Source organism: Lipotes vexillifer, unplaced genomic scaffold, assembly GCF_000442215.2.
Source record: "Lipotes vexillifer unplaced genomic scaffold, Lipotes_vexillifer_v1.1 scaffold1071, whole genome shotgun sequence".
NCBI lineage: Eukaryota > Metazoa > Chordata > Mammalia > Artiodactyla > Lipotidae > Lipotes > Lipotes vexillifer.
This window is the reverse complement of record NW_006796547.1, coordinates 8,577-22,380: the sequence shown is the minus strand read 5'-3', so window position 1 is coordinate 22,380 and position 13,804 is coordinate 8,577. Positions and strand designations below refer to the sequence as shown.

At 36.9% G+C, this 13,804-nt stretch overlaps 1 protein-coding gene across 1 annotated transcript in view; it reads left to right on the top strand.

Moving 5' to 3' along the window:
* Positions 1-12,763, top strand: part of LOC103084196 (sentrin-specific protease 1-like) — a gene marked incomplete at its 3' end in the record, with an annotated part of 34,670 nt that extends 21,907 nt beyond the window's left edge. Inside the window, exons 8-14 of the mRNA XM_007468641.1 lie at positions 2,277-2,380; positions 2,463-2,749; positions 4,298-4,352; positions 10,144-10,182; positions 11,037-11,121; positions 11,353-11,508; positions 12,601-12,763. Of these exons, the coding sequence (XP_007468703.1) occupies positions 2,277-2,380; positions 2,463-2,749; positions 4,298-4,352; positions 10,144-10,182; positions 11,037-11,121; positions 11,353-11,508; positions 12,601-12,763 (889 nt within the window). The remainder of the gene's footprint in view (positions 1-2,276; positions 2,381-2,462; positions 2,750-4,297; positions 4,353-10,143; positions 10,183-11,036; positions 11,122-11,352; positions 11,509-12,600) is intronic.
* Between the last annotated feature and the right edge of the window lie 1,041 nt (positions 12,764-13,804).

Genomic DNA, 13,804 nt, shown 5'->3' with positions numbered 1-13,804 from the left:
CTCAGGTGTGGTATTCCGCTTACGGTTTCCCTTCCCTCCTTCCATTTTACCACCCCTGAAAACAACATACTGTTAACCCCATAGTATTGTGGATTAGGTTACTTGGTGTAGGAAGGTGGAGTCAAGATTTACATGGAGGGGTATTCAAAATTCCAGTCATTAAAGTGCCAGATAACACAGCTTTCCTGTATATAGATCACAGTGGAGTTGGTTGGCAAAGATCTCTCTTACAATCTAATAATCTGTAATGATGCTTCATTCCTCATATTATCTACTTGAAGAATTTTCATAATAGCCAATTTATGTTTTAATAAAGAGGCATTTATTTTTATTATGGTTTTTAATACTGTAGACAGTCTCTCTTCAAACACTAAAAAAGAAGACCACCATCATCTTGAATATAATATTAATGTCTAAGGGATAAAATAATGGTGTTTATTTTCTTCATATAGAACATTGCAAATTTGTTTTTTCTCATGGGTCTGTTTTGCCACCAAATGCTCAACTAGTTCTGCCTTTTCTGATCACTCAACTATTCAGATTTAAGGATAGCTCTTTTCTCATAAGGAGTTGTCATGCAGCACAGCACAAGGTGTATCTTGTTAGATCAGTAACATTATACTGACAGTGTAATTGAAATTTACTATGTACAAAAAAAAATGATTCAAGAAGAAAAAATTTAGTGTCTCTTTACCTTTGCATAGATAATTGCTTTATTTTTGTGCTTTTTAAAATTAATTAATTATTTATTTATTTTTGGCTGTGTTGGATCTTCGTTGCTGTGCACGGGCTTTCTCTAGTTGCGGCAAGCGGGGGCTACTCTTCGTTGCAGTGCACAGGCTTCTCACTGCGGTGACTTCTCTTGTTGCGGAGCACGGGCTCTAGGCACGGGCTTCAGTAGTTGCAGCACGTGGGCTCAGTAGTTGTGGCTCGTGAGCTCTAGAGCGCAGGCTCAGTAGTTGTGGCGCACGGGCTTAGTTGCTCTGCAGCATGTGGGGTCTTCCCGGACCAGGGCTTGAACCCGTGTCCCCAGCATTGGCAGGTGGATTCTTAACCATTGCGCCACCAGGGGAGTCCCTTCACTGTGCTTTTAACAAACATTTGAAACTGAATGAAATGCTTATGTGCATATTAAAATGTCACAGTGTAGGATGTTGCCAGCACTGACACAAAGTATTAAAATTATTTTGTGAAGATTGGTGCTTGTATTAAACTCTGTATAAGATTTTGAAAATGCTGGGGCATGTTATTTAATGAATGCAGCCCATTGCTTCAGGGGATCTGTGCAGAGTAGATACTTTACCATGATTATAGTTACAAGTCCTTATGTAATCTGGGTCTCTGCTAAGTGACCTCATTTCTTATTATTCTTCTCCTGATTCACACTGACCTTACTATTCCTTGAACACGTCAAGCATGTTTCTGTCTCAGGGCCTTTGTATTTGCTCTGACTCTACCTGGAATACTGTTTATAAATTTCTATGACTGATTTCTTCCTTTGGTTTAGGTTTCTATTGAAATATCACCTTTTTAGAAAGGTCTTACCTGTTCTTGATGTTCCTCCTCCATCATTTTCTATTCTCTTATCTTTCATTTTCTTCATACTACTTGACTAGTTTATTTGTCAGTCTTTCAACTGTAATGTAAGCTTCACAAGGGCATGGACTTTATTTTATTCAGTGCGGTATCTTAGTGACTGGAGCATAGTAGGTGTTTAAGTCAATAAGTGAATTATGTTGTAGATGTAGAGTATGTGCTTTTCCCTAAATTCAGTATTGGGACTTGAGGGGGGAAAAAAAGTAAATAATGAAAACCATCTCTGGAAAATACTTACACTCTTAAAAATTGGATAGAATAGGAAACTTTAGCAAGATATCCCACTTGACTGTTCTGGTTACTTCCTTGTAGTTTTTCTAACAGGTATTAGGAGTCAAGGGATTTGTTGGAGTCCTATTTAGAGGTCCCTAAATGTTTTATTTCTGGTACTCTGTACGTGACACAAAAGTGGCCTTCTGCTTTCATATCCTGTAGTTTCTCTATGCTGTTGTTTATGTATATGCCCCATAATTTTCCAAAATATACTGTCTGGTATTTGCTTCACTCAACTCCTCTTATGTATACTTTATAATTTTCTTGAGTATTATTAATGAACCATAATTCTTAATTATCATGAGGACGCTGCCAGAGCTTTGACAGAGCTTCCAGGAGTCTAGATACTACTTTGGGAAACATTTGCCTCATTGGATGTATTTAAGATTTTTTTTTTTCTTTTATAGACAGTTCAAGAGGAAGAACGAGAGATTTACAGACAGCTTCTACAGATGGTCACAGGGAAACAGTTTTCCGTAGCCAAACCCACCACACACTTTCCTTTACACTTGTGAGTCACGGAAACATTTTTCAAATGAATTTAATTCTACATTTTGTTATTTGATATTGAAGTTTTATTCTTCTCTTCCTAGGTCTCGATGTCTTAGTTCCAGTAAGAATACTTTGAAAGACTCACTGTTTAAAAATGGAAACTCTTGTGCAACCCAGATCATTGGCTCTGATACTTCATCATCCGGATCGGCCAGCATGTTAACTGCCCAGGAACAATTGTCCCACAATGTGTTTTCCATATCATCTTATACCCCAGATGTTGTTGCATTTGGATCCAAAGATTCTGATCCTCTCCATCAGCCCCAACATCACCACTCCCTTTCACATCAGCCAGATAACTTACCAGCTTCAAGTACACAATCTGAAGGTAAAAAGGGTGTTGTATAACTGTATTTTGAACCCTAATAGCCAATTAACAGTTTATTGGATCCGTGTGAATTATAGGCAAGGTAGTAATACACATGTAACTTAATTAAGATATAAGATACAAGATACCTTAAATACATTTAATTCAGTTAGCTGTGCCACAAGTAAATGAAGCATATAATAAGTAGCTTACTTTTTTCTTACATGGAGATGCAAATGATTTCCTATAATATTTTATTTAAAAGATTAACTTCCTGAGCAGTCTTGTGTCAGAGTATATTAAGCCCAATTACTTCAGTACTATCTCTGTTTCTAGTACTTTACAATGAAAATTAAGCACTCTGAAGTTCTAGGAGTTTTGGAACATCAATTAAGAACTAAAGTAAAAGTTCTTAAACAAGTACTACTTACAAAACCTGTATAGTAGCCTTATGCATTTTGGAATGGTCATCGGCAAGTTTGGAAAACAAAGTTTTCTACCTTACTTTCAGCTAACCAAAATATTCCGTCTCTTAGCGTTCCAGTTAATTAAAAGTTTTGCTCTGGTAGTTTTTTTTTGTTTGCTTAGTTTGCCCCTTCTTTAAGTATGCGTTATGTGTGTATTTATGGTATGTATATAGGCATGTAACTTAAAACAACTTTTATGTTAAGTGGTTAGACATTAGGGATTTTTTGCTAGATCAGTCTCTAAGGCTCTCCCCTCCTTCTTCAGGTCATTTAATTTTTTTTTTTAATCTATTCCTCACTTTCTTAAAATTCTCACTTGGGGATTAAAATTATTGGTGACATCATTATATAGCTACACATATTCATGAAAACTTAAATTTTTTGAGGTGATTTACTGAGAACTATTATTAAAAGCTGTTAATTTCAGAAGCATGCATTGTATGGCAGATGCTTAGATACAGCTAAACTGGAACAAATATACTACACTGAACTGTTTAATTACTTTCCTTGTACCATTTATTAAATATTCTAAGTGAGATTCTAATCATAGTGCTTTAGAAGGACATGATTTCTTCCTCTATCAATAGAAAATAAATGGTAGAATGATAGAATTTATACTCTTTAGAGTCTGCTACTTCTCACATAGCAGTTGCTCTCTTTCTTTCTGCCTTCCCTCCTCTTCTTGGCCCCTCCCCTCTCTTCCCTTCCTCCTTCCCCTTCCCTCTTTCACCTTATTCAGTCTTGTGGTAGCTCATGAACTAAAGACTTTTGAGAAATCTTGGCACATTCTTGTTTCCCAGGAATAGAAAGAAGAAGCACAGGGAGCAAGCTCAGCCCAGGAGGAGATGCTGAAGGGCATATATACTTTCTTTTAGAGTGATTGCTTTATTTGTGAGGCAGGCTCTTCACTAAGCCCTATTTATGGCTCAGTGAAAATGGACCTGCCTCTCTTTCTCTTCCATCTTACCTTTATCCTTATGCTGTGTTATGTTTATGGAAATAGAATATAACAAAGTATAGGAACTTAAACTACAGACATCTAGAAGGTACAGCCATGTGGAATTTTGTTAATAATGATATGCTCTTGTGTTTTATTGTTTAGGATCAGACTCTGTGATTTTACTCAAAGTGAAAGATTCCCAGACTCCAACTCCCAGGTAAACTTTGGTTAAAGGACATTTTTAACATATTGTTCTCCCTCTATTTAATCACCGTTTCTTCACTAAGATCTAAGTAATATAAAATGGCCTCAACTCAGACCTTTCTTATATGTTGTTTGAATTATTTCAGTAACTTCCTGATTAATCTCTTTTCCTCCAGCCTCCATTTTGTTCTTCATTCCATTTTCCACCATGTTTTCTAATCCATTCTTTGCCTTGTTCTTTAGTCCATCTTCCATTCTGCAGAGTGATCTTTCTAAAATGCTTATCTAATCATTCATTAAACTCCCTTGAGGGTGGCTTATCAGACATAGAATCAAGCCTAAACTCCTAGTATGGTATACAACACCCTTCCTCCACAAGTCTTGCTTCCTATCGTGCGTGCGTTCTTTCCTTTAACAAGTATTTATTGATAGTCTGTTGGGTGCCAGGTACTAGTATAGACGTTGGAGATAACAGCAGTGAACAAAATGAAGTTTCTGCTCTCAAGGAGTTTACATTCTAATTGTTGGTGATAAGTGCTGCAAAGAAAAATAAAGCAGGGTAGTATATAGACTAGGGTCTGGGAGTGCTATTTACTAGGATAGTCATGGCAAGTTTCTGATAAGGTGACATTTGAGGAGAAACACACTGGAGGTTAGAGAAGGAACCATGTGTAAATACTGGATTCTTTCATGTGTTTATTATATGCTGACTTATAAGATGATAGGTATTTTCTTACCTTCACATTGTGTGCCTTCTGCCTGGTATGCTCCCCTTCTCCCCCTTCCACTTGTCTATCTGGCAGTAGTCTTTTTCTTATCTTTTAAGTCTCAATTCAAATGTGATCTTCTATATGAAACTTGACCCCTCTGAGAGGTACCAAGTACTTCTTCCTCTGTAATCCAATAAGTTGCTACTCAGATTGCTATGTCTTTGCCATATCTGGCCTTAGCAATTCAATTGCTAGAATAATAATGGTATCAGTTTTCCATTGAGAAGGTTAAGGATAATAAAATGTTCTTTCTCATCTCAGTTCCTCTATGTCTTCGCAGCTCCCCTGTATGTTCTAAACTTCAGATATTTTTAAAAATTCTCCCATTGTTATAGTTTCTCAAGGAGACTTTATAGTTTAGATGCTTTATTCTTTATACTTTTTTTTTTTTTGAGTTAGACCTGGGTTCTGATCTTGCCTTTTCCAGGCTTCATGTAACTGTGGACAAGTTACTCTTCTAAACCTCAGTTTCCTTATCAATAAAATGCGAGTATTAATACCTTACTATTGAATTGTTGTGAAGATTATCTTCCAGATAAAAACACTTATAAAAGTGCTTTACATGTATGCGCAAAAATAGATGTTCTTTCTTGGGAAAAAGTTGATTTCATGTAATGGGTGCTCTCAGTTCTTCAGTTCTTTACTGAGTCTGCCTTTCCTTTATGGAGAATTTCTCCTAGTGATGACTGAAGAGTGAGATGGACAAGAAGTAGTCTTGGGTAAGGCTTATTGGATGATGCTGTTTATCAAAGTTGGAGCCTGCTCTCCCAAGGCTTGGTTGATGGATTGGCTCTTTATTCTTCATCTCCCAGCATTCTGGCTCGGTTAAGTTCCAGCAATGCAGATCTGCCCTTATTTCCCAGAATGTGCCATGTATTTTATGCCTTTGTGCCATTGTACACTCCAGCCCTTCCCCTTCAGCCTGGAATTCCTTTTCTCTCCTTGTCCACTTGTTACACTCTTATTTTGCTTTTCAGAATCTGACTCAGGTGTTATTTTTTTCTCAGGACATTTCTCTGGCTTCTCCTGATAGCATTAGTCTTTCCTTCCAGTACTTCTATCTCTGTACTTTGTTCGGTACTAGTACCTTTGCACTACCACCTGGTGCCCATAATAGTGCATGGCACATCATGGGTACTTAGTTAATAAATCTGTATTAAATAAATGAATTTCCTAGAAAGCCTGAAATACTCTCTTGAGTAGCCCAAATACTCATCATCTCCATTTTGGCTTAATACTTTGGTTTATTAGAAGATACTTTATAATAATAGAAAGAACATAGTCTTTGGAATTGGACATAGTTTCTGATCCTGGCTCTTCCAAAACAAATTATTCTTTTGAACTCAATTTCCTTTACAGTATAAGTAACATTTCCTTATTACACATTATATTGAGTCTTAATTTTTTTCCACTGCCTCAAGTTCCTTTGTCTTTATTATTATTTTTTTTTTACATCTTTATTGGAGTATAATTGCTTTACAATGGTGTGCTAGTTTCTGCTTTATAACAAAGTGAATCAGTTATACATATACATATGTTCCCATATCTCTTCCCTCTTGCATCTCCCTCCCTCCCACCCTCTCTACCCCACCCCTCTAGGTGGTCACAAAGCACGGAGCTGATCTCCCTGTGCTATGCGGCTGCTTCCCACTAGCTATCTATTTTACATTTGGTAGTGTATATATGTCCATGCCACTCTCTCGCTTTGTCACAGCTTACCCTTCCCCCTCCCCATATCCTCAAGTCCATTCTCTGGTAGGTCTGTGTCTTTATTCCCGTCTTACCCCTAGGTTCTTCATGACATTTTTTTTTCTTAAATTCCATATATATGTGTTAGCATACGGTATTTGTCTTTCTCTTTCTGACTTACTTCACTCTGTATGACAGACTCTAGGTCTATCCACCTCATTACAAATAGCTCAATTTCGTTTCTTTTTATGGCTGAGTAATATTCCATTGTATATATGTGCCACATCTTCTTTATCCATTCATCCGATGATGGACACTTAGGTTGTTTCCATCTCCGGGCTATTGTAAATAGAGCTGCAATGAACATTTTGGTACATGACTCTTTTTGAATTATGGTTTTCTCAGGGTATATGCCCAGTAGTGGGATTGCTGGGTCATATGGTAGTTCTATTTGTAGTTTTTTAAGGAACCTCCATACTGTTCTCCATAGTGGCTGAACCAATTCACATTCCCACCAGCAGTGCAAGAGTGTTCCCTTTTCTCCACACCCTCTCCAGCATTTATTGTTTCTAGATTTTTTGATGATGGCCATTCTGACTGGTGTGAGATGATATCTCATTGTAGTTTTGATTTGCATTTCTCTAATGATTAATGATGTTGAGCATTCTTTCATGTGTTTGTTGGCAGTCTGTATATCTTCTTTGGAGAAATGTCTATTTAGGTCTTCTGCCCATTTTTGGATTGGGTTGTTTGTTTTTTTGTTATTGAGCTGCATGAGCTGCCTGTAAATTTTAGAGATTAATCCTTTGTCAGTTGATTCATTTGCAAATATTTTCTCCCATTCTGAGGGCTGTCTTTTGGTCTTGTTTATGGTTTCCTTTGCTGTGCAAAAGCTTTGAAGTTTCATTAGGTCCCATTTGTTTATTTTTGTTTTTATCTCCATTACTCTAGGAGATGGGTCAAGAAGGATCTTGCTGTGATTTATGTCATAGAGTGTTCTGCCTATGTTTTCCTCTAAGAGTTTGATAGTTTCTGGCCTTACATTTAGGTCTTTAATCCATTTTGAGCTTATTTTTGTGTATGGTGTTAGGGAGTGATCTAATCTCATACTTTTACATGTACCTGTCCAGTTTTCCCAGCACCACTTATTGAAGAGGCTGTCCTTTCTCCACTGTACATTCCTGCCACCTTTATCAAAGATAAGGTGACCATATGTGCATGGGTTTATCTCTGGGCTTTCTATCCTATTCCATTGATCTATCTTTCTGTTTTTGTGCCAGTACCATACTGTCTTGATTACTGTAGCTTTGTAGTATAGTCTGAAGTCAGGCAGCCTGATTCCTCCAGCTCCATTTTTTGTTCTCAAGATTGCTTTGGCTATTCGGGGTCTTTTGTGTTTCCATACAAATTGTGAAATTTTTTGTTCTAGTTCTGTGAAAAATGCCAGTGGTAGTTTGATAGGGATTGCATTGAATCTATAGATTGCTTTGGGTAGTAGAGTCATTTTCACAATGTTGATTCTTCCAATCCAAGAACATGGTATATCTCTCCATCTATTTGTATCATCTTTAATTTCTTTCATCAGTGTCTTATAATTTTCTGCATACATGTCTTTTGTCTCCTTAGGTAGGTTTATTCCTAGATATTTTATTCTTTTCGTTGCAATGGTAAATGGGAGTGTTTTCTTGATTTCACTTTGAGATTTTTCATTGAGCCTTAATTAATTTGAGGATTATTGTGAGGCCTAAATAATATGTAAAACCCCCCAAAGAGGGTTTTATACATAAAGCACTAAGTAGGTGCTAAGTAGCTGTAATTATTATTGCTTCAATTATATGAGAAGTAATATATAATCTCTGAAAAGCAAACAGATTTTGCTTTTTACTCTGCATTTTGCTTTCCTGCACCAGCAGATACCTTGATCCATTAAAGAGAAGTGCTCGGCCCTTACATTATTTATTTATTCAGTAAATACTGACTGCCTGCTATGTGTCAGGCACTATTCTTGGTGCAGAGGATACAGTAGTAAATACAAAAGAGAAAAATTCCTATCCTCATCAAGTTTATATTCTAATAAGGGGAGCAGACAAATTTGAATAGCATGATCCGGTACCATGAAATTCTGTGTGATTCTTGTCACTTCATTATATTGTTCAGTAAATGTATTCTCACGTTCATTTGTTTTTAGTATCCCACACTAAGTAGTTCCTCACAGTGCTTCCACTGATCTCTGTGACTTTCTTTCTTGGCTGTTATATCAGTCATTCACTGTGTTAAGGAGGTAGGCTACCGACAGTGGGGAGGTAATAGAACAGCAAGTTTATCACCAAAACCCAGAACTAAGGATAATTGGGAATACTAATTCTCAGAAGTTAGGCTAAGGAGCAAGGGGATAATCTCTGAGCCCTTATTCTTGCCTTTACAGGACAGACTGTAGAAATTTAAGAACTGAAAGGGACTCTAATCTCCATGTTTACAAACCCAGAAATTGAAGCCCATGGAAAGGAAGTGACTTGCTCAAGGTCACAGAGCAGCTCCAGGAGATACTGGTCTCTTAAATGCCAATTTGATGCTCTGTTTACTTGTTCTACATATCTGAAAGTTTTCTTTGGAAAACTGTTCACTCTTCTTTAATTTGGTTCTATGAGAACTCCTTCAGTTAGGGGCAAGGAGATAAGAAAGGAGACAAGAAAGTCTGAGAAGAGCAAAAGGCTCTAGAACAGAGAGCATACCTGTGACTCTGCTAAGCACTATTCACTTGGGTTGTCAGCAAGAGCTGCATGGAGTAGAACTGGCCTTTCATCTTTGGAATGGAGTTGTATTGCTGATTATCCGCTTTGGTTCGTTGTCTCATTATCCATTTGATATGGGCTGTTCTGTGGCGGGGGGATTTTCAGTATCTAACGTGATGTGGTTGAATGTATTTTTACTCAAGTAGACCTACGAGAAGTCCAAGAACCCATAAGATTTTATTAAACCATTAATAAATCTGTCAATCTGAGCCATTTGGAAAGAGGAACGTTCTAGCTTAATATATTGCCTTGACAAGTGATGTGCTGTTTCACATCGTGTTGGTCTCTCTCTTCTAAGTAAGGAGCATGCTAAACTTAGTTTCTCGGCTGAATGTTGGGTCATCTTTTTAACTGTACGTGTGCAGATGACTCATATTTGTATTCCTTTACTTCCCAGTTAGAATTGTTTTATGTAATTTAGGTCCTTTTATTTATTGCATACTTGTAAAGCATTTTTATAAACTGTTTAAATAATTGGTTTTCTTGATGAAAATATTTGATTTTCCTTTACGTCTCCTGCTTATTTGTCACATTTTTCTTTTCCCTCCCATAGTCCTACTTTTTTCCAGGCAGAGCTGTGGATCAAAGAATTGTAAGTTATTATTTTTGGTATCATTTTTCCCTCTCTATCACTTTCTTTTCAGTTAGAAAAAATCAATTAGCCAATCACCCTACCTATTTTTAGTCAGTAAAAATTTCCTATGTTTGTCTATATAGAAAATAACTTTTAAGTTTTTGGGTTTTAAAGGTTCTCTTGGAGTTGGGACATATCTATGCTCAGGTTTATTAAATCTGTAACAATTTTTGAAGCTCAACTGAAATTGGAAAAATATTTCAAAGTTAGCTATTATATAGAAAGGAAAGTAAGTGCCTTTATTTTCACATTGATAAAACTAATTTATTGAATAATCTTTATTTCTGGAGTTTGTGAAATCACTGAAAGTTTAGTCTCTAGTTTCAAGGACTCACTTTGAGTTATCCAAACCCCCAGTCTAGTTGATTTTTTTTAAAGAAAAAAAGAAACCCATATTTCTTCTTCTGGATCCTAAATACAGTATTTGAACTAAAACCTCGATGATATCTTGTATTATTTTCTTCTTTGGGATTCAGTTTCATTTTTGGATTTCTAGAATGAAGCTTCACTTTCTCCATAATCTTAGAAGCATGTTTTTAAAAAAGGACTCCACATTTACAAACACAAAAGTCACTTGTTCATGTTTAGCAACAAACTAGTAATTTTCATTATTTCAATAAAAAATAATAGGATAATTTCAGTAACACCATGTGGTTTCACTTTGTCTTAAAGTAAGTGTAGTGATAAGTTAGTATAAGGATTTTCGACTTTCTCTCTGAGGGTTTTATATTTAACGCTCATTGTGCGTCAGCGATGTTCTTGACACTGAGAGAGTGGTCTGCATTTGTGTCACATTCCTTTTCATTTCCAAGGACTAGTGTTTATGATTCTCGAGCACGGGAAAGATTGCGCCAGATTGAAGAGCAGAAAGCACTGGCATTACAGCTTCAAAACCAGGTAAAACAATATTTTTGAGATAATAAATGAATAGCACATCCAGGTTGAAACTAATTTTAGAAGGTTACCTGGATTTGGGATCAAAGTTGTTGTAACTGCAAGATAGTGTGGTAGCATAGCATTGTATGATAAGTGGTCTATGTTCTTGGTCTCTCCAGCTAGTACTACTTAGTGTACATAGACAAATAGTAGATTTCTTTATTCCACTTATTTTGAAGCTCTGTTTTTCAGAGACTGCAGGAACAAGAACATTCAGTACATGATTCAGTAGAATTGCATCTTCGTGTGCCTCTTGAAAAGGAGATTCCTGTCACGATCGCGCAAGAAACAGGAAAAAAAGGTCATAAATTAACGGAGAGCGAAGATGAATTTCCTGAAATCACAGAGGTAAACTATATACTCTAAATTCCTACACTAGCAAGTGTTGTGTTTAGAGAGAATTCTTTTTTTTTTTTTTTCGGTATGCGGGCCTCTCACTGTTGTGGCCTCTCCCGTTGCGGAGCACAGGCTCCGGACGCGCAGGCTCAGCGGCCATGGCTCATGGGCCCAGCCGCTCCGCGACATGTGGGATCTTCCCGGACCGGGGCACGAACCTGTGTCCCCTGCATCGGCAGGCAGACTCTCAGCCACTGCGCCACCAGGGAAGCCCAGAGAGAATTCTTTGGACAAATTTCAAACATAAAAGTAATCTGGTATTTAAATTGTATTGCATACTCCTGCTTTCATTCGTATTGCATACCAATCTTGGCTTTATTTTTAAAGGATTATAGAAAATTCAGGAAAGAATTATGGGTGACTTATAGTGACGTCAGTAAAAAAGCATTTAATAAATTTGTGTTTCATTTCATGTGCACTTTTACTTAATGCATGTGTCTGGTACTTTGTTATCAAATAGTAAGTTGAGCCTTACCTTTTTTTTTAAGCAATAAAACGCAGAATAAAAATTTGGAAAATACATGAAAGTCTGCATACATTTAAAAATTTGTTCCTTAATTCATTTTTCTGTTTGAAAAACTATCATATAGCTGGTGAGTGTAACACATTTATTATAGTTGTGCTGAATTCCACAGTTTTACATTAAAAAAGTAAAACAAAATTTTCTAGGAAAATGTTTCTAAAAGACTTCACTACCTTTATTTCCTTATTGCCTTTGAGAAAGATTCTATTTCTCAGGAAATTGTTTGGACCAAAGATATAAAATATAATTACGTCTTCTCATGAACTTAGGAAATTTGACAGCAAAAGGTTATTTCAGACTTCAGGAATAATATGAAACAAGGGTCTGAAATGTACTGAAACAGAGAAGGGAGGACAAGCTAGGATGGAAGGAAGTAATCAGGGAGATTACTGGAAGGAATAGAAACCAAAATGTTAGAAGTGAATAGTTGATTTAAGTCTAGGGATTTCATGGAGCTTGGTGAGAGATTGCTATGTCTAAGGCCATGTATGCTTGATCTCTGACACTTCTTGGTTCCCTAGGAAATGGAGAAAGAAATAAAGAATGTATTTCGTAATGGGAACCAGGATGAAGTTCTGAGTGAGGCATTCCGCTTGACCATTACACGCAAAGATATTCAAACTCTAAACCATCTGAACTGGCTCAATGATGAGGTAATCTCACACTCGTTTTTATATTCAAAGAGTAAGTGAACATCAAGTGGAAACAAAAGGTATTATTTCACTGTTTCTCAAAGTGTGGTCCTTGGATGACCTCCTTCAGAATTAGCTCTCACAGGCCTCTCATTCTCCTGAATAAGTTTGAGGCAGTGTGGTAGAGTTATGTATTTTAAACAAACATGTGTTTTTTTTATGTACCTTAATGTCTGAGAACTGCTGATTTATCTTTTTTTTTTAACATCTTTATTGGGGTATAATTGCTTTACAATGGTGTGTTAGTTTCTGCTTTATAACAAAGTGAATCAGTTATACATATACATATGTTCCCATATCTCTTCCCTCTTGCGTCTCCCTCCCTCCCACCCTCCCTATCCCGCCCCTCCAGACGGTCACAAAGCACCCAGCTGATCTCCCTGTGCTATGCGGCTGCTTCCCACTAGCTATCTACCTTACGTTTGGTAGTGTATATATGTCCATGCCTCTCTCTCGCTTTGTCACAGCTTACCCTTCCCCCTCCCCATATCCTCAAGTCCATTCTCCAGTAGGTCTGTGTCTTTTTATGTGTTGAAGATTTGGATGCTGAGGGAGAGGACATTCGCTTACTGGTATTCTCGCTGTGTTTAAGGCACCACCTGCCCTGCAGTTCACATCTTTTGAGCAAATATTTGATAGCTGACCATGTTGCAGCATGAAGGAATACTTTGGGATTTCCATATAGGAATCCATTTCTACTACCCTTTCTGTCTCTACTTAGGTCACTTACGTTATGAGTGGGAAGCTTTCTAAAAGAGCCTACATTTATACGTGTTATTTTTTAAACTGACATAGAAGTTACATTATTAAATATTTGATGTATTGAGTTAAAAAAGAAAAAAGGTATGGCTCTCAGCTCCTGAGAGTTCTAATTATTTTATGTAGGTTAATTACATTAGAATCTTTAAACTGATCTGTCCTATTCCTAAACCTGTAGGAGCCTATAGGCTTAGGAAGGATACTTTCACAGCAAAAGAAGAGAGCTGGGTTGGGACTTTTTCCCTAAGTACCTGCCTCCTTTCTTAGGCCCACT